Source organism: Lolium rigidum, chromosome 1 (genome assembly GCF_022539505.1).
Source record: "Lolium rigidum isolate FL_2022 chromosome 1, APGP_CSIRO_Lrig_0.1, whole genome shotgun sequence".
Taxonomy (NCBI): domain Eukaryota; kingdom Viridiplantae; phylum Streptophyta; class Magnoliopsida; order Poales; family Poaceae; genus Lolium; species Lolium rigidum.
In genome coordinates, this window is record NC_061508.1 from 98,248,922 (window position 1) to 98,274,979 (window position 26,058).

General features: G+C 50.8%; 1 protein-coding gene across 1 annotated transcript; it reads left to right on the forward strand.

The window, feature by feature from the left end:
- Positions 1-4,591: 4,591 nt before the first annotated feature.
- LOC124678426 (receptor protein kinase-like protein ZAR1) lies at positions 4,592-25,840 on the forward strand. Its single transcript, XM_047214322.1, has 2 exons — positions 4,592-6,245; positions 24,866-25,840. Exons 1-2 carry the CDS (start codon positions 4,688-4,690, stop codon positions 25,579-25,581), a joined length of 2,274 nt encoding a protein of 757 aa, XP_047070278.1. The 5' UTR covers positions 4,592-4,687; the 3' UTR covers positions 25,582-25,840.
- Positions 25,841-26,058: the final 218 nt, after the last annotated feature.

The following is a 26,058-nucleotide window of genomic DNA, read 5'->3' on the forward strand; positions in this document are numbered from 1 at the left end:
AGAAGGGTTACAAGTTACAACCATTTACAACACCAGATACGTGTAAGCTAAGTATTGTTTCAAACTCCCTCAATCTCAATTGGCTAAAAGGTTGGGATTATACTTACAATGATCATACAAAGATAACGAAAAGACTTGATAAATATATCAGCAACTTGATCTTTGAAGGAGATGAACCGACGCTAGATTTGTTTCTGAGACAACATTCATGAACAAGTGAAAATCCACCTCAATGTATTTTCTTCATGGCGTGAAAGACTAAGTTTGATAAAAAAAATTATGTAGCACCAATATTATCACACCATAGTACCGGAGGTTGAGCTTGTGTAAGACAAAGCTTATATTCGAGAGAAAAATTACGTGCAAGCATGTAGCAAATGTAATGCGCAGACCGTGCCATGGCTTACCGTTCTGAATGCAGCATACAAAAAGATGGATCAGAAGATTGGCATTCTCTCCCACACAGCATAAGACTTACATTTTTCAGAAAAAAGTAAATTCTGTAAACTTTGACAAAGTTTTCAGAAAGAAACATTACCACGTACAATACAAAATCAATGTCACTTGATGCACCATGAAATATGTTTTTACATAATATCTACTTCCTCCGGTTCTTTTTAATTGACTCAAATTTAGTATAAAGTTGTACCAAATTCGAGTCAATTAAAAGAGACCGGAGGGGGTACATTATTATCGTTGTTAGCTTTTCCTAAAGTTTTTTTTATCAAAGTTTACTAAACTTGACTTTTTAGAAAAAAGATTTATTCATTTAAACAAAGGGAGGCAGTACTAAGTACTTCCTCCGATTCAAGGAATAAGGCGTCAAGGAATAAGGCGTTCTCGTTTTACGTGTTTTTCGTTTAACTAAGTATTACTTTAAATATATAAAGATTGTTTGTATGAAATTAACATCATTAGAAAATGCTTTTCAATACGAATCCAATGATACTAATTACATATAATACAACCAAGATTTTGTTGCTCAATTTTTATGATCAAAGTTTGTCTTGGAATCCTTGGGACAGAGGTAGTAATATCAGTAGTGCTAGGTAATTACCATGCACTTTCCATTCTCCCATCAAGCTAGCACATGATACATCTGACTGGTTACAGCAAACCGCATGCGCGTCTACGGCAATCAGATCATGGATAGAATAGTACTTTTCTTTTTGAGATGTGGAAAGCATACTTATTGCACGTAGAGCGCAAAAAACACGACTGATCACAGCTAATCCCGACATGCCGCTTGGCGCTTGCTGATGTAAACTAGGACCAGACCAGGCGAGGCAGGAGGCCTGCGCCCGTGGATGCATGGAGTTCATGTGCATGCGCCCGGCAAGCTTGCAAGTGCATCATGCCATTCACCAACCAGGCCACCTAAATTCCGTAACCGTAAGAATGATTAGATGGCCGTCCAGCCTTTGGCTCACCGCAAGGTCCGTCATCATGCATGCCATTCCTACAACTCTACAACAGTCTACGCATGCATGAAATTCACATAACGCATTGTTGCTATCCTACCTCCCCATCCACAACTTTGCTTCCCTTCTACTCCTCTCCTCCGCACATACCTCTCCAGCTACTATGCTACTATACTATGGTCTCCATTAGCACATTTGGGGGGCCTACCTACTGTAATGAAGACTGCCACCATTAACTATCTTTCCACTCCACACATAACCACTTCCTCACTAACAAAAGCAAACTCACATCCATCTCCACTAGCTAGCATGCACACCACCCTACATCTTCTAAATCCAAGGTGTCCACTCAATTCCAATTCCAAGTAGTACTTGAACAGTTGAACCTGTTGAATAGGTTCAAATCGTTGGCTAACGTTGTATGAAGGAATAAATATTTGGTCTCCCTAGAAAAATCGAACGATCCACGTTTAAGATCCATGTTTCATCGCCTTTTTCCCGGTTTAATATATGGCATCCCGTGCTGCATTGCTTTTTTCCCTATTTCAGCCCAAAAAAACGGCCCGAACAGACACCGCATTTCGTCCCGCATAGCACAACACGATGCAGCAATGCCCCATCGTGGCCCGTCAAAGCGCTATAAGAGAGGGAGTGGGGAGAGCGACGCAGAAAAGCCCATCCATTTCCTCCCCCACTCTGCCCGCCGCCGCCACTACCACACCTATCCTCGCCGGCTCCGCCCACCAAAGCCAAATCACCGTGGTTGGCCACCTCCAACCCAACACCTCCAACACCTACCTCCATGGTGCCGCCCAATTTCAAGTGTGGCGGCGGCACTAATCGCCCCGGGTCATCCTCGAGCCACCGAGCGCTAGAGAGGGCCGCCGAGTCCATGGCGCGCGTCTCCGATCAAGTGCCTCCTCCTGCGACGTGCGCATGACGGCGAGGAAGGGTCTTCCACGGCGGCGACGCGGGCCGTTCCTCCGCTCCCGCCGATCGAGCTGGTCTCGGACGACGACGGTGAAGAGGACGACGCGACGCGGGAGGCGCGCCACGTCACCATGGCCCGCCAGAACTCCCTCACCACCATCATCACCGACGTGTGGGAGAAGGCCAAGGAGGCCCGGGACACCGCCGAGGAGGAGGAGCGGGACATTTTTTTCGAAATGGGGGAAATATCGCCCAGCTTCTGCATCCAAAGGATGCACATGGCTTTTTTTATTAGATTATTCACAACACCTTTACAAGAGCAATACAAAAGATCAAACTCGAAACCACCTCGCTAAACCTACAGAGGGATGAAGGGGGTGACAATTCACCAACTCACATCAACCAAAAACCAAATGCCTTCCCAGGCCGCCCAATAGCAGATGAGAAGCACATCCAGTCAAGCAGACTCACAGCATACGCCACGCCTACACCATAGAAGTTGCTACTGTCGTCTTCCTCGACTCCATCAACAAGAGAGATCATCGCATTGACCATGCTAGGCCTGCCATCGATGCCGCCACGGCGCCAGACGACTCCACCATCCTGCGCGAGTCCATCACACTGCATCCGTCCCGAGACACCACTGCACCATGCCGCGGCGACTCGATGACGCCGACACAGCGAAAGCACACCGCTCCACCTCAGCACCACCGCCATCCGTTGTCTGCTCCAAAAACGATGCCCCCAACAGGGAGAACGGCGTTGCACGCTGCAATCGTCCGATCCGGGAGACCCGGGTCTAGGATTTCCCCCGGAGCAGCTCAGGCGAAGAACGCAGGCTGCAGAGACAATGCCTTCGACAAGGTAACGATGAAGCACGCCGCCATCATCCGCCATGACCAAAGTCCGGGCCGGCTTTCACCGGCAGCTGCGCCTCGCCAACGGGAGCTAGGCGACAAATCGCGGGATCCGCCACGGCTAGCCACACAACTAGCCGATCTCCTCCGGCGGAAGAGAAGACCACCACCGCCATGCCTAGAGTAGAAACTCCAGGCGCCCTCGTGAAGCGGAAGGGACACAAACGAAGCCCGCACGCCGCTGCCCGTAGGAGCTCGCCCATCCCCTCCGCCCGATCCCCATGGGGACCTGATCAGATTGGAAGGAGGCGTCGCTGCATCTTGCGATCCCCGGATCCGCCGGGGCCGCTGTCCCTTCGCTGCACCAACGCCGCGGGAGACGACAACGAGCGCCGTCGTCGCCGCAACCCGGCGCCAGGAGGATGGCCGCCGCCGCCACCACACCGACCAGGCTTTGCCTGGCGGCGCTCCCGGCAGCGGCGGCGGAGAGGAGAACGCCGGGGAGGGGGGGCTTGAGTGGATGGGCGGAGGTGGGCACCCCGGCGGCGGCGCGGCGCCGCCGCGCGGGGGCGGGTTAGGGTTGGAGGAGCGGGACATGAGAGGGCGAAGGCGTGGCTTCATCATCGCCGACTACTCTGACGACAAGTCGGACCTCTCCGGCGAGGACATCGAGGAGGATGATGAGTGAATCGACAGCCGCCGGTCGCCGTCCCCAAGCCCAGGTGATAGTTGTGTAAATCCCGGGCTAGCTTAACCTAGGTTTAGGATTTCTTTTGCAAAATCTTGTACAAATTAGGATGAACTCCGATGAACTGTTTAACCAAAATTAACTATTTTTGATTTGATATTAGAGGTCGTTTGGTATCCATCATTTAAGCTTGGAATTCTGGAATTCATTTTAAAATTCCATAGGTGGGCGGTTTGGTTGCCACAGAATTGAGCCATCATTTCATTTGGGAAATCCAGCAAAATGATGCCATGTGTAATCACAATTCCGAGCTGAAACCTGTCATTCACAATTCCTGTGGCAACCAAACAAATTCAATATTAAATTCTACTGTCATTTACAATTCCTGTGGCAACCAAACAAGTGTCCATTTCTGAAATTACAATGTAAATGAAATGAATACATGTATTCATTTCAAAATGCTACAAATGAAATGAAAACCTGGCTTCCAAACGACTTCTTAGGGTATTTGTTCGGTCGCTCGCCCACATCGTGCAATTTTAGCTTATGCGCGATGCGGTAGGCTCAAATGGGATATCTGCTAGAGATACTCTAACAAAAGCAAACTCCCATCCATCTCCACAAGCTAGCATGCACATCACACTACACCTTCAAAATCCAAGGTGTCCACTCAATTTCAATTCCAAGTAGTTGAACCTGTCGAATATAATTGCCAGGTTTAAACCGTGGCTACCTGGTACAAACTTCGTTCCCTGGAAACAACAGCCGACAGAAGAGGCGTGCTTCTGCTAATGAGGACAATCCCAATCCCAATCCCAATTTTCCTCCTCCTGCCGCTCCTCCTATTGGCACCGCCGGCAGCCGTGGCGCTCACCGCCGACGGCCTCGCGCTATTGGCATTCAAGGCGGCGGTGACCGACGACCCGTGGTCGGTGCTCTCCAAGTGGTCGGAGTCAGACGCTGACCCGTGCCGGTGGCGCGGCGTCACCTGCGCCAACATCTCGTCGCAGCCGCGCGTGGTCGGCGTGGCCGTGGCCGGGAAGAACGTCTCCGGCTACATCCCTTCGGAGCTCGGCTCGCTGCTCTTCCTCCGCCGGCTCAACCTTCACGACAACCGCCTCACCGGCGCCATCCCCGCCGCGCTCTCCAATGCCTCCTCGCTCCACTCCGTCTTCCTTTACAACAACGCGCTCACCGGCAAGCTCCCCGTGGCACTCTGCGACCTCCCGCGGCTGCAGAACCTCGATGTCTCCCGGAACTCGCTCTCGGGCGAGCTGCCCCTCGACATGCGAAACTGCCGTAGCTTGCAGCGGCTGATTCTCGCCAAGAACACCTTCTCCGGCGAGGTGCCGGCAGGTATCTGGCCGGAGATGTCCAACCTGCAGCAGCTCGACCTCTCCTCCAATGACTTCAACGGCTCCATCCCGCCGGACCTCGGCCAGCTCCCCAAGCTCTCCGGCACGCTCAACGTCTCTCACAACCAGTTCTCCGGCATCGTGCCCCCTGAGCTCGGCCGCCTACCAGCGACCGTCACGCTCGACCTCCGCTTCAACAACCTCTCAGGCGCCATCCCGCAGACGGGGTCCCTCGCCAGTCAGGGCCCCACAGCCTTCCTCAACAACCCCGCTCTCTGCGGCTTCCCGCTCCAAGTCGCGTGCCGTGCCGTCCCGCCGCCGACGCAGTCACCGCCGCCACAGAACACCAGTCCATCAACAGCCTCCTCTGTTTCGCAGGACGGCCAGCACCACCCGATCAAAACAAGCCTGATAGCTCTCATCGCCGTCGCCGACGCCGCGGGCGTCGCCCTCGTCGGCATCATCCTTGTGTACGTATATTGGAAACTCAAGGACAGGAGGGAAGGCCGCCGCGGCCGTGCCATCGCACAAGACGACGACGATGACGATCGGAACAAGGCACTCTGCGGCTGCATTTGGGGCCGCCGCGGCAGAGGTGGTGCGGGCTACTCTGATGGCTCGTCGGACGACGACGAGGAAGGCGGAGACCGCAAGTACAACGGCAACGACGGGGAGCTGGTGGCGATCGACCGAGGATTCCGGATGGAGCTGGACGAGCTGCTTCGGTCGTCGGCGTATGTTCTGGGGAAAGGCGGGAAGGGGATCGTGTACAAGGTGGTGGTGGGCAACGGCTCGACGCCGGTGGCCGTGCGGCGGCTGGGCGGTGGCGGGGGTGGAGCTGAGAGGTGCAAGGAGTTCAGGGCGGAGGCGCGGGCGATGGGGCGGGTACGGCACCCCAACGTGGTACGGCTGCGCGCCTACTATTGGTCGCACGACGAGAAGCTCGTCGTCACGGACTTCGTCGGCAATGGCAACCTCGCCACCGCGCTGCGTGGTAAGCACACTAGTGACTATTGCCCGTTTTTTTCTTGAAAAAATAGCTTACTACTCCTAGTCATAATATAATTTGAAGCAAATGCATCTAAATCTTATACTATGTTAGAATGTTGGGAATTGCTAGATTGAGATTGATGTGTGTTTTAGCTAGTGAATAGCTGAGTATCTTTTATCGGTCTCGCTGATTCTCACAACTGATAATTAGCTTAATTCTGAGTTAGCTTCTAAACCATAGAATTGGGTCGTGATTCGAACTAGCTATAAGTTGCAACATAGGTTACAACTGAGATTTTTTTTCATTGCATATAAGGCTGCAACATCACATGGCCGAGAATAAACTTAATTCTCAGTCGACTGAAAATTAGTGATACCCATTTTTTTAAACGAAGTATTTTAAACCAGAATATTTGGCTAACAAAGTTTTTCTCCTCTCTCACTTTTATGAAAAAAAAAGTGGCCAGTCTTTTTTTCAGTACTTGAAAATTGCAACAGTTTTGGAGAATACTTCAATTTTAAAATCATACTTCCTCCATTTTTTATATTAGTCCACCACGTAATTTAAAGTAAAACTTTGACTAATAATTTGAACAAAAAATAGGAGTTATATATCATCAAAAGTATACCATTATATTCATAGTTGAAACATGTTTTCAGCAATATAAATTTAGCTAGACAGTTACATAGCGGAATATACACTTGTGTACGTGCGGTAGAAAATTACAGTAGTACGCTTGGATCGCTATCTGCGGTCGAGGCCTCACATGAAAGGTTCGCCTAGCTTTGTCTTGATCGGATTATTCGAAGGACCGGTCAGGCGATTCGATCCCATCTCCGGCCGACCATGCAAAACAGCAAAAGGCAGACATGATTTTTATCTCACGGTCATCCACTTCAAGACAAACGAGAGAACGAAAGCTTCCAAACTTGATTGTACATTCCCTGAACTTGAATGGACCACATTCTGCCATTTGTGCCGGGGCATTTGTTGTCGATGGATGGATTGATGGTCCTTGACTTCTCATCCACTTGTTACCTTCTTCTGAAATTGGCTTGGATATTTTTCTAGGGGAGAAGTGGTTATTATATACCCAAAAGTTCATCAACTTTGAATCATCTACTCAAAGTTGATTGTACATTCCGCTCCGCTCGTGACCGCCAGCGTTGCTGCCAACCGATTATACGTCCCTGATCTGATGATCCCCATCTTACTTATGATCAATCGACTAGTGTTGATTCAGCCTGAGGTAGTAGCCGAGCTGAGGTAGCTGCTGACCTAAGAGCATCTCCACCGGGGAGCCTTAAATCGTAGCCAGCGGTGATTTGGGGGTCGTAGTGAGAGAAAGTGTTCACACCTGCAACCCCAATAAAAAATTTACGTCATCCCGAGCCCAATAAAATAGCCAGCGAGCCTAACCAACCCCTATGCTAAGGGAGGCTATCGGGGTCACTGACATCAAACCCACGCCACTTCCACGTCGATTTGGGGGTCTTTTTTTTATCGGGAGCGGCTATGGGGAAATACCGGTGTGGGGGTTTGGAAATTTTTGACCGCCACTCGCTGTCGGCGACCCCCAAACGTAGCCGGCATGTGTGATGCTGACTACTATTTTGGGGTCACCGGTGTAGATGCTCTAAATCATATTGATTCATCCTGTCATATTCTTGCTTGTAATTTTTTTCCTGAACTGCAACTCTCTAGGGTCTTCATTTCGGCCTGTTAATTTCTACTCAATAGCCAATGTTAACTATAGTTTCTAGTTTACAGAAAGCCACTTTTGGGTAGATTATAAACAAAATTAACCCTAGTAATGAGTATTTTACCAATGCACAATCAACTTTGGGTAGATGGTCTAAGCCTGGTGAATTTTTGGGTAACTAACCAATTCTTTATTTGGGTCAAAAAGTTGTATGCAGCAAACTCTCAGTGTGGTAGTTTTACAGCTAAAAGTCATACTTTCGTGATAATGGTAGCATGGGAGGTAATGTTGAATTTGCATAGATAACCATCACTCACGCAAAGGTCCTTTCGCATCATGCTTTTGGCCCGAGTTCAACAAATAAGAGAAGCCATTGCTTTATGTTTTGGAAACTGAGTGGGTTATTAGCGGTATAACTTAGTTAGAGCGATTAACCAAGCTGCACTGGCTGGCACACAATACGGACAAACCAGAGGGACAAATCAACAAGGGAATGCCAATGGAAGCTTGCCTTTCCAGCATCCTGAGCATGGAAGGGGAAAAGGAAGACCTTTTTAGGCCTGGAACCTTTGTCGCTGTCGTAGCCTGAACAGAATGATCTTCTCCCCAAAAGTTTTCCGCGCGAGCCAAAAGCAAACGCACAGAAGTGATAATTGAGAGTGCGGAGGCACGCCTCGGCGACGCGCATGCAGCCATGTTCGACGCTTTTGATTACCCTGTGATCGATGATGAATGTAGTACACTGGTTGGTGCTGAGGTTGCTTCACGGCTTTCTGTGGCTTTTAGGCCTTCATAGGACAAAATTGACAACCTTGTGTTGTGACGAAGCCATAACAATGTGCGCCCGTGACCGTGAGCAACGAACGGGAACAACCAAAACTAACAATGGAACCTGCAGTGGCTGCATCCACTAGTGGAAAACGGGGCAATAGGCCCGGTCCATTTGGACCTTTAGACCCGGTTCCCGAACCGGGACCAACTAGGCGGGACTAAAGGGGGTACCCTTTAGTCCCGGTTCAAAGTTAAACCGGGCCTAAAGGCCTCAACACGTGGTGCGACCGGGGAGCTCGCGGCTGGAAGGGCTTTGGTCCCGGTTCGTGGTCTGAACCGGGCCTATGTTTCTCTGCCGCGGCGAAGAATTGCTATTTCTCCGCCGCGGCACGGATTTGGGCTGTACCGGCGTTTCTCGCCGCGGCAGAGAAGCGATCTGTTTCCCTTGCCGCGGCAGAGTTTCGACAATGCATATATATATCATTCAAGAAACCACAAAAAATCGTCATGAATATATATAGACATCGTCAACGGTAGACGACATAGTCAACACGGTACACGTAATGCATGCATATTTACAATACAACTTTTCTCGAACGAATATCCTCCGCCAGTCACGATCTTCCGATAGTGCTCTCCACCTGGGGTAAGGACCTCGGTAATAAAGAATCCCGCGATTTCCTCTTGAATTGCTTTTATTTGATCCATTGTTATGAGAGTGTCCGCGGGCGTTTCATCTATATTTAAAAAAGGAGATCAATATATGAATGGAACTCAATACAATAGATGGTACTAATTAAGATTAATTGTGAAAATTTGTTATCGTACACGAGTGTGGTGTATTTGGGGATCCCCACCCTTGGGACGAGGCCATGTCACGCATGAAGGTGCGGACGTAGTATCCACATAAGTTATTCCCTTGTTCTGCCTCATACACTTTACGAAAAAATAGTTCGATCAAACTAATAATCAAGCATCGTATTGAAAGTAAATATCATATATAAAGTTTCACGGACATAGCTATATATATAGTACTACTTACGGGGTAATCTCTAAATGTAAGCTCCGGTTTCCACCATTCACCGGAACAGTATTGATGAACCGTTTCCAAGCCACGCCTAGGCAAAAAATAATGAGTAAATGAGTAATTGATTAGTTGATGATATCTTCGAATTAGAGCGGATGAAGATGCCAATACGAAATTGATTGAAACTACCTACGGAGGATGGCGACCATGTCAGCCCATTCCGCATATTACATGCGTTTCGAGTCCATGACGTTTACGACTCCAAGGTGAAGATCAATGATTAGGAGAATAAAATGGAAGCTGCACAAGCATAGCTCAATGATTACGAGAATAAAGTGGAAGGTGCACAAGCATAATGTATGTTATATATAACACTCACTTGAAGTTGTAGGGAAAGAATATATCCTCTTTGTCTGCTTGCTTCTCTAAAAACATTACGATGTTGTCCTCTGTGTCCTTGGCGAAGTCTCGAGCCGTAACTTCATGAGCTGTGTTTGGGTCTATGAACCCCGCGGTAGGAGCTTGCCTCTTTTGTATTCCAGACTTCTTCATTACGCATAATTAAATGTATAGCGTACACAAAGAATATAATGAGGATAATTGTTAGTGCAAATGAATGAGCTACAAACTTAATTACACAAATAAATCACTTACGAGCGGTAGCAATCGATGACAGCTTTGTCGAGGCGTCTTGATTGAATAAGCTGAAACAGATTCGCATAACTCAATGTTTATCTCGTCTTCCCCGGAAGTAATGCTCATCTCTAAGATACACCGTGATGTAGGTTTCACTTCTTCGACGAGGCTTTCGGGTACCGGTCATGCAACCTTCGCATACGAGTCCCTAGATGCGCGAGCTCGCCGGGTTTGACGAGATCTTTTCCGTATTTATACGTGTTTACCACTTGAGCCGTTGGATAGTAATCTTCGTACTCAGCGATGCTCCCCGAGCTCTAGCCGCCCGTTCGATCATCGATGCCGTCTGCGGATCATGATATGGCTCCACGATGAAGTGGGGTGCGGCTCGAATGTCCTGCTTGTCCAAGGCTGTGCGACTTTTTTGCTTCTTTGCTCGCTCTATAGGACTTGTCCAAGAGAGCGGTCATAATCAGCTCTCGGCTCAGGTCTCTTCATTCTCGTCTCGGCAAAGTGCTTCACTGCGTCGCGGTCGAATAAACACCTTCTTCGGCGCAAGAAACGCCTTTTGCTCTTCGATCTGCTCATGTGGTAACAACTCGGAGTACTGTGCCCTCATTGGAGTTGATGATCTCTTCGGAGGCTGTAGGAGGTGCCGCGGACAGCTTCCTCTTTTGCTTAAGTGGAGGCGGCGGAGTCTCCGACGAGGAGGAGGAGGAGGCGGCGGAGTATTTTCACGCGGAGCGGGCGGGTCATGGATAGGGGAATCATCATCGCGCACGGGAGAATCATCACGCGGAGGAGACTCGAGGTGGCGGAGGAGGCGGAGGTGGCATGCTTGTTGGCTTCTCACTGGAAACACAATGTTCTCCTTCCGCCATTGCACGGTGGTTCTACGGGCTTCTCCCGGTTCTTTGATTTCCCCATCTTCACTGCGGGGTGCTCAAGCACCAACCCCTCATAGCGCTCATCACTTCATCCACCATCACAACGACAAAGTCGTCTTGGACCGAACGGCAATGGTAAGACCTTGTAGGTAAGAGGATGCCGACCGCCGCCTTGAAGGATAGGTTGAAAACTTTAACATGCAGCTCACAAGGACGGCTCTCGGTGAGATCATCCACGGGGGGTAGCGAGGAGGCTCGACCACTCGGTCATCATCATCATCATTATCCACCTGCTTGAGAGGAAGCCACGCTGCTTTTCCGGTGTGGTTGAGATTGCGACGGGGTGATGGCATTGAGCGATGCGGGATCTACGCCTGCCCCGAGCCATCCGAGATGTAAGTACTTGGGTTACCATGCTTAATTGGGCTTGCATGGTGCTCATACCCTCCTCTAAGTTAGCCGAGCGGTCTGTTTCCCTTGCCTTCCTCCTCTCATGGCTTTTATCGGAAATCTCTTCCTTTCCGCGGAAAGCCATACTTCCACGGAACGGAGCCTGCTTGTGCCTCGTGTTCGTCCGCCGTGTTCTTTGTTCCCAAGGGCGCGTGTCGGCTCATCGTTCTCTCTTTCGGGCTGGAACAACCCCGCCTCCACGTCCCTATGTGCTTTTTCCGGGGCATCAATGGGAACCTTCGGATGAGCTTTCTTATAGATGCACTTCCCTGTTTACTGGATCCAACGTTCCCCCAATCCCGTAGAACCACTCCTTGCACCGTTCGATCCAACCGTGTGTCCCTAATCGATCCCTTTCTTGGTCGAGTTCCGCCTCGGCTACCTGCCACTTAGGACGGTTAGCCCTGTATCCACCTGGACCCGGAATTTGGTGATATAGCTTCAACGCAGCATTTGCCTTATTTATTTCCGACCTTCTCTTAAATTCTTCGACTCCGTCTTTGTACTTCACGAATTCTTCCCGAGTGAGTTTTTACCTTCTCATTGTCCGGAGTCTTCTTTATCTTGATAAGGCGGCGCAATCTTTTCTTGTGGCTCTTGAATAGTTCGGCCATCTTCTTCTTGCCAAACTCGCGGAGGGACTGCTCCATCTTGGCCTTTTCGGCGTCACCCCCTCTTCGGGTACTATGTTGAAATGTGACATGAGCTTGTCCATAATGCTGTTTTTGGCTACATCATCGATATAAAGACCTTGACCTTCTTCCTCTGCAGACAGCACTAGTCCCTTCGGCTTGTGCCATTCTCGAAGCGGTGATCGGGACGTGGTCCCTAACAAGCACTCCGCATTGAGCTATAAATGCCTTTGCACCTTTCTGCTGGAGCAATCGGTTTACCATCATTTTCGATGTGGGTGATGTCGTGCCTAACACCGTCATCCAACTTTTGGCCGGGCCTCGCTTCCTCGACTTTACGGAAGAAGTGCTCGATCCGGAGGGCTAAAAAAGAAATAATTCATAGTCGGTACAATTTAATTAGTTAATGCATCTAGTCGATCAACAACGGCTTAATTAGTTTATATACCTCGGTGATAACTACGGTTCGGGAGCCATTATGATGATCTTGTTCCTCACCGGCGCCACTAGGATCTTCTTCCTCAATATTCTCCGCTCCCTCACCGGAGTCATTCAAATAAGTTGCGGTGACATCGTCACCGCCATCATCCGGAATAAGGTCGTCGTCGCGATCATCCGAGTACCGTTTGCTATGAGTTCCTCCATGAAATTTTCTTGAATTTCATCTCTCTCCATGCTTTCTACAACGACCTGCAAGCTATACATAGGAACCATCATATGATCAAATTAAGGATAATGCAGAAAACTGAAAATGGAGTTACATATGTGTAGTTCTTAACTAAGGATCGATAATATAGTGCTGAAAGCGAGATCTATGAGTTACATGCATACATAGATATCGGGTTCATGTTTATTTAACCCTAATACATATCAATCACTACTACAACCACTCAACCGCGCATACCGGGTCCTAGAGGGCGCCGGCCGGGTCCTGAGCCGCGGCCGGGTGTGCCCCCAAAGCCACGGAACAACAACGGGAGCATAGCTAACATGAGATCCCCGCATAACGCTCCATCCGGTCCTATACATGTTGTCTAACGCGTACATGTAACGGCGAACGTGCTGGTCCTCCGCTTCAATGCGCCGAGCTACCTCCTCGGCGGGGCCGGCTCCCTCTCGAAACGACCGTGGCCCATAAGACCTCCACCAAAGAATATCCGGGTCGACAACGGGACCCGGATTCCGCACCAAGGTGCGCGACCGGAAGCTAAGACCTCCCGGTGCCACCCCGGCGGAGCCGGGTCCGGACCTCCCCATCTCGCTCCATCTCCTCTAGAAGAGTCGGACCACGGCCCGCCAGTAGTCGGCTGTCGCGGCGGCATCGTAGCTACGAAAACAAATCATATATGTACTAATATAAATAAAAAACATGATATTGTGCTAAATAAAAAACTTCACTACTTTTGTACTAACGCCGCGTTCCACGACCCCGGATCGATCGATCCGGATCGGGGTCGGGAACGACAGCGGGAGCGGTAGCGGGAATTGAATGACCCTGTTATGGGTGCGTCGGCAGGGCGCCGGCGATCGCGGCACCGCCACGGACTCGGCGCTCCTCCTCGCTCGCTCTTTCTCTATTTCGCGACCCTAAGTCTATGTCGCGGTGGCATCGCTACGGACTCGGCACCGCCACGGTCTAAGTTGGCGCGCGCGGGGGGCGGCGCCGACACAAATGAATCTATTTTGTAACTTAATTTTCTAACTTTTTTCTAACTAATTTTACTAACTTTTTTCTAACTAATTTTACTAACACTAACTAACTAATTTTTCTATCTTTTCTCTAACTAATTTTACTAACACTAATTTTACTAACACTAATTTTACTAACACCTAACACATTAACTAATTTTACTAACACACCTAATACTAACAATAATCTAACAATTTCTAAAAATCTAACAATTTCTAATACTAACAATAATCCAAAATTTCTAAAAATCTAAAAATCTAACAATTTCTAATACTAACAATAATCTAACAATCTAAAAAACTAAAAAAAAGGGTGTGGCCGGGGCTCACCTTGCTTAGCGCCGACGGAGATCGAGGACGTCGACGCGGCGGCGTGGAGGAAGGAGACGGCGCGAGGCGCGACGCGCGGCGCGGTGGAGAGGAAGACGACGAGCGGCGGCGAGAGAGCGCCGACAGTGGCGGAGTGTCCCGGCGGCGCACGCAGACGAGGCCGAGCGCGCGGAGAGCGGCGGCAGCGTGGGCGCGGGAGGACAGCGCGGCGCAGCGCGCGGCCGCGTGGGCGCAGGAGCGAGCGAGCGCGCGGCGCAGGAGCGCGGAGGCGGCGGCGTGGGCGCGCGCGGCGGAGCAGCGAGCCTGGCGGCTTCGTCGCAGCGCGTCTGCGGCTTCGTCTCACGCGGATTGATCTCCGCGGAGACGAAGTGTTTTCTTTTATACCCCCCCCTTTGGACCCGGTGCGTGTTACAAACCGGGTCCAAAAGCTCTTTGGACCCGGTTTGTAATACAAACCGGGACTAAAGCCATTTTCTGTCGCGTTTTCGCTGCGCGCGCAAAAAGCGCTTTAGTCCGGTTTGTAATACAAACCGGGTCCAAAGGCCAAAATTTTTCAAAAATTTCATTCCCGCCTTATTTCAAATGAAAAAAAGCCACCGCACTGCCACACGTGTCCACCGCCGTGTAGTGGCCACTGTCGCCACCGCCACCGCCTGGCCACCACCGTCACCGCCATGTACGGGCCACCGCCGTGTACCGCCCACCACCGCCACCGCCATGTACTGGCCACCACCGCCACCGCCACACGTGTCCCTTCCCCGTGCCACGTGTCGCCGCCGCTTCCACGTGCCTCGCCCCCACCGCCACCGCCGTGCGACTGTAGATCCCGCTTCCACGTGCCACGCCCCGCCGCTTCCCGCGCCACCTGTCGCCGCCGCTTCCACGTGCCACGCGCCGCCGCTTCCCGCGCCACTGTCGCCAAACTTGCCGCGTTGTCGTGCTATAAAGCGCCGCGTGCGCGCGGAACCACTGCGTCGCCGTCGCCTCCGTTCATTCGTCGCCGGGATGCCGCCGCGCCGTCGCGGCTCGTCCGGTTCCGTGGCGTCCGAGCGCGGCCGAACGGTAGGTTCTACGCCGAGATGCGTGCCGGTGGCTTCCGGCTCACCCTCGGCACGTACAACACCCGGAGGCTGGCGGCGCGCGCTTATGACGCGGCCGCATGGCGATTTCGGCGGCCACGGTGCGACATGAACTTCCCGAGGCGTCGAATCGCTAGAGGAGGCGGAGTTCCTCGCGCCGACGCCGTGCCTCGTCGACGACGAGGACCGTCGCCGCCACCGCCGGGTGCAGCGCGGATCGCAATCGCCGAGCACGACGAGGAGTTGATGCGCCGGTGGAGGCGCAGTTCCCAACGACGTCGACAACACCGCCGCGTTCTTCGGCCGACCTCCGGGCACAACGCAGGTCCAACGAGCGCCATCGTCGGGCCGTCGCCGTGTTCGAGCTCGATAACCCGAATACAACTTGGGCCGACAACGACCCTCGGTGGGACGACATTTGGACCGAGACAACCTCCGACTGACGAGTAGATCGACTAGACTAGTTGTTTATCTATATTATTGTATTTTCAATAAAGTCGTTGTGGCGTGACGGCGATGATGAGAAAAGTTTCCCGCCGGATTACATGTGGAATTAAAGTACGGAACTCAACTGAAAATTAATTAAGATACATGGCCGAGATAGTACTCGTGCCTAGCCCTATAGTACTCGTGCCTAGCTCAACTGAAAATTAATTAAGATACATGGCCGGATTCGATCTGTTCGAGTCATTCGGTCATACTCGTGCCTGGCCCTATAGTACTCGCCACTCGTAGTCGTCGTAGTCGCCGTCATCATCGTCGGCGGCATCGGGGTCGCGGTAGTCAAACCTCGGCGGGAGAGCACGCGTGGGCTGGGGCCGAGGGTAGCGCAGGCGGGGGCCACGGTGGGCCATGACGCCCTGGAGAAGTTCGGTCGCGCCACCACGGCCGACGGCCGGCCTCGTTGAAGTTCGAAGGAGGCGGGCCGCCGTCCTCGTGCTCGGCGAGCGCCCTCTCACGCCGATTGATGAAGAAGCTCTCCCAAGTCGGGCCGTAGTCGGGATGCCACCGGGGATTCCTCCGCTGCTGCGGCGTGAGCTCGAAGTAGTAGTGGTTCGTGATGGCCATCTCGCGCGCCACACCTAGAGGGACAGGAGGGACCGGTACCCCTCCGACGCTCGGCAACCAGCCGGTAGGGACGCGGTAGCCGGCGGGCGAGGGTAGTTCGACGCGCAAAGCGCCTCCGCCTCCCGGAGGGTTAGAGATACGATGGAAGCCATGTGACCTGGTGATGAGGTTTGCGAGATATGAGTCTAGATGTGATATGTAAATGGAGGCCAAGCCAACATATATATAGTGAAAAAATGGCGGGAGGACGGAGGCGGGAAGCGGTGGAAAGCGCGGGAAGAAAAATAGGCGGGAACGCGGTGGCGCCAAAAGCTGTCGGTGGGATAAGGACGTGTGGGTAACCTTTAGTCCCGGCTGGTGGGTACAACCGGGAGTAAAGATCATTTTCTTGTCATATCTAACAAAAGTGTCGGTGGGATAAAGACGTGTGGGTAACCTTTAGTCCCGCTGGTGGGTACAATCGGGACGAAAGATCCTTTTTTTGTCATCTAACAAAAGCTGTCGGTGGGATAAAGACGTGTGGGTAACCTTTAGTCCCGATCTGGTGGGTACAACCGGGACTAAAGATCCTTTTTTGTCATCTAACAAAGCTGTCGGTGGGATAAGGACGTGTGGGTAACCTTTAGTCCCGGCTGGTGGGTACAACAGGGACTAAAGATGTCGACGAGATAAGAACGCATGGGTGGACGCACCTGCTCGATGAGATAAAGCATGTAGCGCACGACGCCCTGTCGAGTAGAAGCGGTGCTGTGCCTATAAAAGGAGCATCGATACGGCTTGCCAAGCGGATCAACAAGCCAAGCAGAGATTCATTCCCATGGATTGGAAAATCTCCCGTGGCGCAGCTTCTCGAAGATGTTGTTGGTGCACACGCCCTACGGCATCTTCGGAAGCTGCGCCTCGAATTTTTCCCCGCAAGCCCGTGAACGACTACATCTCCTCTAACGGTGTTGGGGAAAGGGTTGGGAAATCTCCCGTGGCGCAACTTCTCGAAGATGTCGTTGGTGCACAAGCCTTACGGCATCTTCGGAAGTTGCTCCTCGGAATTTTTCCTGCAAGCCCTCGAACGACTACATCTCCTCTAATAGTGTTGGGGAAAGGGTTGGGAAATCTCCCGTGGCGCGGTTTCTCGAAGATGTTGTTGGTGCACATGCCCTACGGCATCTTCGGAAGCTGCGCCTCGGAATTTTTCCCCGCAAACCCGTGAACGACTACATCTCCTCTATATATATGGTACAAAAAGCCAACCACATCTCCACTTTTCATATCTTACATACGAGTTAAATGATTACACAAAAATAAATGGGAAATTGATTGCCATGTTGAGATACTCATTTGTGCCATGGAGCATCTTCATCATTTAATCTTCTTCGGCCTTAACCATGGAGCATCTTCATCATTTAACTTGATGCTTGGATCAATGTTCACTCTGAAGGGTGGAATTTCATCAAACTTATTATAATCTTCGACATGTACTGTCTTGTCCTCCACTCCCACGATGTTTCTTTTTCCGGAAAGAACTATGTGGCGCTTTGGCTCATCGTTTGATGTATTTGTTTCCTTATGTTTCCTTTTTCTTGGTTTGCTAGACATATCCTTCACATAGAAAACCTGGGCCACATCCTTGGCTAGGACGAATGGTTCGTCTCTATACCCAAGATTGTTGAGATCCACTTGTTGTCATTCCATACAACTTGTCTACACGAACCCCGCCTCTGTTTTGTTGACCCATTTGCACCTAAACAAAGGGACCTTAAAAGAAGGTCCATACTCAAGTTCCCGGATATCCTCTATGTAACCATAATATGTGTCATTTGGGCCTTCATTCATTATTGCATCAAAGCGGACACCACTTGTTTTGGTTGGTGCTCTTTTTATCTTGGGCGATCGTGTAAAATGTATTCCCATTTATCTCGTACCCTTGGAAAGTCACTACGATCGAAGATGGTGTGCGGGCCGGCAAGTACAGCTGATCTTCAATATCTTCGTTATTCAGGAGATGTTTTTGCAACCAACCGCCGAAAGTCGACATGTGTTCACGTCTAATCCAATCGTTCGACGCGCCCGGGTTACGGGAGCGTAGAAAGTTCTTGTGGTCACCGATATACGGAGCCACCATGGTGGAACTTTGTAGAGCTGTGTAGTGTGCTTGAGTCAAAGAAATCCCGTCCCTACATATCATTGATTTCCTTCCTAGCGTGCCTTTTCCACTTAGTCTCCCTTCATGCCGCGATTCGAGAACACCAATCGGCTTAAGGTCGGGAATAAAGTCAACACAGAATTCAATGACCTCCTCTGTTCCATAGCCCTTGGAGATGCTTCCTTACGGCCTAGCACGGTTATGAACATATTTCTTCAAGACTCCCATGAACCTCTCGAAGGGGAACATATTGTGTAGAAACACGGGACCGAGAATGGAAATCTCATCGACCGGGTGAACGAGGAGATGTGTCATAATATTGAAGAAGGATGGTGGGAACACCAGCTCAAAACTAACGAGACATTGGACCACATCATTCCGCAACCTCGGTAGAATTTCGGGTTTATTACCTTTTGAGAAATTGCATTGAGGAATGCACATAGCTTCACAATGGGCGATCGAACATTTTCCGGTAGAAGCCCCCTCAATGCAATCGGAAGCAAGCTGTGTCATTATCACGTGACGAGTCATGAGACTTCGGGTTACGGAATGTTTTCTTCTCCATATTTATTATTCCCTTTATATTGGAGGAGAAGCCGGACGGGACCTTGATACTGCTAAGACATTCAAAAAATATCTCCTTCTCTCGCTTTTGTAAGAGCGTAGGCTGGATAAATGACGTCCTTTAACTCTCTCATGCAGATTTTTGGGGTCTTTCCAACGTTGCTCGGTCCTCCCGTGCTTACGGTGTATCTTTTGTCTTCACGTACACGCCCGGAAAGCCTAGCAGGTTCACGCAAAGATTCTTCGTCACGTGCATCACATCGATTGAAGAGCGGACTTCTAAGACTTTCCAATATTCTAGCTCCCAAAAAATAGATTTCTTCTTCCACATGGGCGCGTGTCCGGCGGCGTCATTCGGAACGGACCGTCCGCCAGGACCCTTTCCAAATATTACATCTAGATCCTTGACCATACCAAATATATCAACACCATCACGATGGGGAGGCTTCCTCCGGTGATCGGCCTCACCGTCGTAATGCTTTCCTTTCTTTCTTACGGGATGGGTAATCCTAAGAAATCGACGATGCCCCGGTACACGACCTTCGACCTTTTTCCAAATAATCACCTTCGAGCTCATGTAAACAGTGTGTGCATGCATTGTATCCCTTGTTTGACTGTCCCGAAATGTTACCAAGAGCAGGCCGGTCATTGATGGTTACTGAAAAGCATCGCTCTTAGGTCAAATTCCTCCTGCTTGTGCTCGTCCCACACACGTACACCTGCTAGGGACCACAGTCTGTAGAAGTTCTTCGACTAATGGCTTCGGGTACACATCAATGTCGTTCCCGGGTTGCTTCGGGCCTTGTATGAGCACCGGCATCATAATGAACTTCCGCTTCATGCACAACCAAGGAGGAAGGTTATATATACAAAGAGTCACGAGGCCGAGTGCTATGGTCTGCAGCTCTGCTCTCCAAAAGGATTCATGCCATCCGTACTTAGACCAAACCTTAAGTTCCTTGCATCCTGTGCAAAGTTTGGGAACTCTCTATCGATTTTTCTCCATTGGGATCCATCGGCGAGGTGCCTCAACATCACGTCTTTCTTACGGTCTTCTTTGTGCCATCGCAACAACCTAGCGTGCTCTTTATTCCTGAACAAGCGTTTCAGCTCGTGGTATTATAGGAGCATACCACATAACCTTGGCGGGAACCCTCTTCTTGGGGCGCTCGCCCTCAACATCACCGAGGGTCATCTCGTCGATCTTATACCGCAATGCGAGTGCACACCGGACATGCATCCAAATTCTCGTACTCACCGCGGTAGAGGATGCGGTCATTAATGCATGCATGTATCTTTTGCACATCTAATCCTAGAGGGCGAGACAATCTTCTTCGCTTCGTACGTACTTGGCGGGCAATTCGTTACCCCTTGGAAGCTTCCTCTTAATTATTGTCGGCAACTTTCCAAATCCCGAGTCGGTGACACCGTTCTCTCGCCTTCCATTGCAACAATTCCGAGTGTCTGCCTAGCTTTTTATGGCCATCTTCGCAAGTTGGGTATAACAATTTGTTGTGATCTTCTATCATCTTGTCGAAGGCCAACCTTTCCTTTTCGGTTTCACATTCTCTCCTTGCATCAGGCAATGGCCCGGCCAAGATCATCATCGACGGGCTCATCCGGTGCCTCTTGATCTTCTACTTCATTGTCTTCATTGCCTTCACGCAGTATCATCGTATTCGGGAAATTGGGATAACCGTCATCATCCTCTTCCTCTTCTTCATTGTCTTCCATCATAACCCCTCTTTCTCCGTGCTTGGTCCAACAATAGTAACTGGGCATGAAACCGGATCGCGAGAAGGTGGCTGTGAATGAGACTCGAGCGAGCGTAATTTACGGTATTCTTGCAGTCCACACATGGACAATACATGAAGCCACCATGTTTGTTTGCCTCCGCCACGGCCATAAAATTATCCGGGCCCGCGAGTGAACTCGTCAAACCGTCGGTCAATGTACATCCATTGCCGATTCATCCGCATGATATAATTAAGCTGATCAAAACCATTACGGAACATCACGATGTATATATACACATGCATTTTATCAATTGCGGATGAAAAGGATAAAGTTGTTAACCTCGATGAAGAAGAAAAAAGCAAGTTAAGTGTGGCTTGATTTGTGTAAACTCAAGTGGCAAACCCTCTTAAGCATTTCATCAAACACCTCTTATGCATGTGAAGAAGAGAGGAGAGCAATACACCCTCTTGTGAAGATAGTGAAAAAATGGCTAAGTGTGGCTCACACTTGGGCAAGGGCAAGGTTATATAGCCGGAGGGGGCCTTTGGACCCGGTTTGTCATACAAACCGGGACTAAAGGGTTCCCCGAGCTGACACGGCCTGCCGCGCCTGCGGGTGGACCCTTTGGTCCCGGTTTGTGTGACAAACCGGGTCCAAAGGCCGCTACGAGACGAGCGCCAGCGGGTGGGGTCGTCCTGGGCAGAAACGAACCGGGTCCAATGGGGGCATTGGACCCGGTTTGGTTCAGCAGTGGGTCATTTGCTTGGGTCCAAAGGCCTCTTCTCCACTAGTGATCATGCATGATAGGGACCTGGTCCACGGTACCCTCTTCCTTGGATTTCTCCGCCAAGTAGGTGAGGTGTCCTGGGTAGTTGTTGGTGTCATCCCGCTCATCCTCTCCCAGGACCTGGTCGCCGTGCTCCTCGAGCGCCGGCGGCTCCTCTTTGTCCTCCTCCTCCACCTTTATGTATGGCGTTGGGGGAGCGCCGTAGTCGAACTCGTCTCCGCCAAGGAACCAGGATCCGCAGCGAGGCTCCCACTCAAAGTGGCTGAATGTGTCCCACATCGGCAAGCTGACGCCGTAGGATGGGTCCATGAGGAGATCCGAAGGAAGAAGGGTCCACCAGCGGGTGATCTCCTGGCACCGCTCCCGTTCTTCCCATGGCATGGGCACCATCAATTGCTGAGGAACCAACCATCGGGCAGGTGGACGTCATTCCACCCCCACACTAGGGGTCCTGTTGTTGTATAGTTGCACGACTTCTTAGGCTTCGCCGCCGGCGACCCTACCTCATGGTCGTGTTTGGGCTTCATGAGCGGCCACAGTCCCTTGCCCATGGTTGTCTTGTAGGGGTGATGCCTGTGCTCTAGGGTTTAAGGTGTGGCAATGGTGTGGGTGGCGACAGGTCGATGCCATTGCCCTTAAGAAGGGCGGGCCGCGACTAGTTTCAATGCTTGTGTTGGTCTCCAAACACGTGCCATTAATGGCGACACAGAATGCAGCAAGCCCCCGATAGTCCTAGCGTTCCCGTTGAAGTTAAAGCGTACCACTGATGGAGCCGCAGTGACCAACGCGCGCAGACAGGGAAGCAAAGCGGCCGCTGGCCTGCCTCCATGCGGCCCGGAGGCAACAAGCCGCATACGCACTCGCAATACGTGTTGTGTTTACGGCTAAGCATTCAATGCCCAAATTTGATTCTGAATGGGTCACCACAAACAGGCTGAACCAGTTTCCATCGAGCCATTGAGTTGGAGTTTTGCTCCCCGCATATCCGCATGGTCTAAACCAAACAAACAATAACGGTCTATTTGCATCGGCCGCTAGAGATGTCCTAAGAGCATCCATTATGTACTTTACAGATAAAGTAGTATTTATGAACAACCGCAGGCATAGGTCATCGATAAACTATCTACAATCTCAAACTCTTAATGGTAACCCACAAGCTTGTAAGCTACACAAAAAGTATAATAATATTTTTTTTATAAATGTAGTAGACAAAATGATAAAATACTAATATTCACTACAAATCTGGTGGCCAAAGTGGTTCCTTCTCTATGTTTTCAATCCTATGGGGCCTACTTTAAGATGTGCTTTTGCAACATACAAAGTGGTTAAATCCATTTTCACAAGTCTATGGGTCCTAGATTGTTGTAATTTGGACTATATAAATAGGTGATGGGCTAAGAGCATTTCCAGCCGTGTCCCCAAACAGTCCCACTGAGTGATTTGAGGCGCACTAGAAAATTGATCAGCCCCAGCCGCGCTCCCCATAGGCGGATTCTCGGCTCGGCACGGTCAAATAGAGTGTCCGGCTTCCCGAGCCCATCCTCGCAACACAGGGATCGTTGTCGGGGCGCCAAACGCAACACGGGGGCGATGTGACTATTGGAGGGCTAGTTGTGCCATCGATACAGAATTGAAGCGACACATCTTTTCCTTCATGGCCATGAAGGTTTATGAGGCTGCAACATCGAGACATCTTGTCGACGCTGCCACTCCTCCACATGTCTCCACCCGCGACACTGCTTCTTCCCGCCCTTTCACCACTGCTTCCCGCCCTTTCCCAACTGCTTCCCGCCATTTCTCTAGCTCTCCCCGCGTCGCCTCCGCCTATAAAAACTGATCCTCGCCTCTCCAGCGACAATAGTAATTCTTCCCCATCGTCTCCATAAAAATGACGCGCCGCCACGCCACTACCTATGCCATGATCAGTCTTAATGGTTGTAGCAAGCCGGCACCACCATCTTCGTCTCCACCCCCGCTGTCACCCCCTCCCGCCCGAAGAACCTTCCCCGCCCGTCGAGCCCGAGTTCGATGAGCCTAGGTTCTACGAGTACATCACTGCCGACGACCTGGATTCTTGGCTGACGCGGAGGAGGAGGAGAAGGCCGCCAAGGCCGAGGCCGTGGCGGAAGTGGCAGTGGACGCAGAAGTGGCCGTGGAGGAAGCGGCAGAGGAGGAGGAGAAGGGCGACGACGACCTAGTTAGCTTGAGTGACGATCTGGACCTGGAATAGAAGTCGGCGGAGTAGAGGGAAATTCTCGAGTCTTACGAGAGACTATGTCCATGACGATGCCTTTGAGGAGCAGTGGCGGCGCATCGTTGGCATCTCCATCGAATGCACGCCCATTGAGGAGGGGGACCGCCGCCTCATGGCGGCCGAACGGCACTCCATGAAGAGGCGCGCGAACGCCGAGCTCTTGCGTCAGGGACGCAGAAGGAGCGGTGGGCGCAGGAGAACCGGAAAAGGGAGGGCGGCGACGAGGGAGCGAGGCCGTCGAGCGTCCCAAAGGACGGCGAGTAGGATACGGGCTACTCGTAGCCGTTTTCATTCAACGTGTAATATATATATAAGATTTGAACGAAAACTTTATTTTCGTCGTATTTCAAAGTTTCACAACCAAGCGGCGTATCCTATTGGGTTGATTCGATACTTTTGCTGAACACCGTTAAGAGAACGTGATTAAAGATGCTCTAAGGTTTTGACCAGTTTCTTAAAAACCAATGGCCATCAATATTGGGGTGCATCTCTACGTGTACATGATGAATTGATGAATCCATCGAACCGTATTGCACATAATTCTTGTTTCCAATAGTTCATTCTCTGCAGGAAAAAAATACAGTGCATGTTTATTCCGTGTAGGTTAATAATTATTTATTGGACATGGCTATTTCTCGAACTAACTACGTTTTGAGTGAGATGATATCATCAAATCTACTTACAACTCATGTTAAATCTGATAACTAGTACTGTATAAATTATAAAGCAAATCTAATAGTGTAAAAATTGACTGAGCACACGGATGAGAACTAGCAAAACCCTTATTTATTTGCTTATTCTAAAGGCAGCTTAGTTGTTCGTCTGAATAGAAAGGTTGATTATTTGACTTTTACTGCCTTGACACTGCAGTTCGCCCCGGTGAAGCAGTGCTGTCGTGGTCGGCGCGGCTGAAGATCGCCAAGGGCGCGGCGCGCGGCCTGGCGTATCTCCACGAGTGCAGCCCCCGGCGGTTTGTGCACGGAGAGGTCAAGCCTTCCAACATCCTCCTCGACGCCGACTTCTCCCCCCGCGTCGCCGACTTCGGCCTCGTCCGTCTCCTCACCATCGCCGGATGCGCCCCCGATGGCACGCTCTACCCTCCGCCGCCACCCTCGGGAAGCCTCCTCGGCGGCGCCATCCCCTACACTAAGCCGGTGCCGGCACCGGTGAGTGGCTACCGAGCGCCCGAGGCGCGCTCTCCGGGAACGCGGCCGGCGCAGAAGTGGGACGTGTTCTCCTTCGGGGTGATCCTGCTGGAGCTGCTGACTGGGCGCGGTCCGGCAGACCACGCATCGCCGTCCACGTCGGCGTCGTTCTCGGGGCCGTCGACGACAACGACTGACCGGTCCGGGAGCGGGGAGCACGGGGCCGTGCCGGAGGTGGTGAGGTGGGTGCGGCGCGGGTTCGAGGAGGACGCGCGGCCCGTGGCGGAGATGGTGGACCCGGCGCTGCTGCGGGAGGCGCCGACGCTACCCAAGAAGGAGCTGGTTGCCGCGTTCCACGTCGCGCTCGCATGCACCGAGGTCGACCCGGAGCTCCGGCCCAAGATGAAGACTGTCGCCGATAGCCTCGACAAGATCGGCTAGCAAGAAAGTATGCATCACTCCGGTTAGCTTACGCCGCCAAATAGTACTGAACTATGCGGAGAAGTACCTTTTTTCTTTTCTTCTTCTTGATAATTTTTGTTCAGTTATTCATATTTTGTTCTTTGATTTTCTTCTGTAATTGGGTTTTCTCTTCTTGGCTATTATTTTGGATGAAATTGATGTTTTGCAATGATATAGCAATATACATGGGAGGGTATTTTCCTCCTAGCTCCACTCACAAAATGGAGCTCTTTTCTCACCGGCATTAGATCATATACCTAAAGTTGAGTGTACATTGGTAAATATTTTGGGTGGAAGCTTAGCGCGTCTTTCCTGATCTTGTATAAGTGGCTCATATATTTGAGTGGGTGTTTAACAACATTCTTATATGTAGATGACATATTATAAATGATATAAGTGGTACTTACGAGGGAGCGATGTTTTGGCACATGGGAGCATATGCTCCCTTTATTTTGA

Coding starts and splice junctions, on each gene's coding strand:
- LOC124678426 (XM_047214322.1), top strand. CDS start 4,688: ATGAGGACAATCCCAATCCCAATCCCAATTTTCCTCCTCCTGCCGCTC. Junction 6,246..24,865: donor CCTCGCCACCGCGCTGCGTG/GTAAGCACACTA, acceptor TTGACACTGCAG/TTCGCCCCGGTGAAGCAGTG.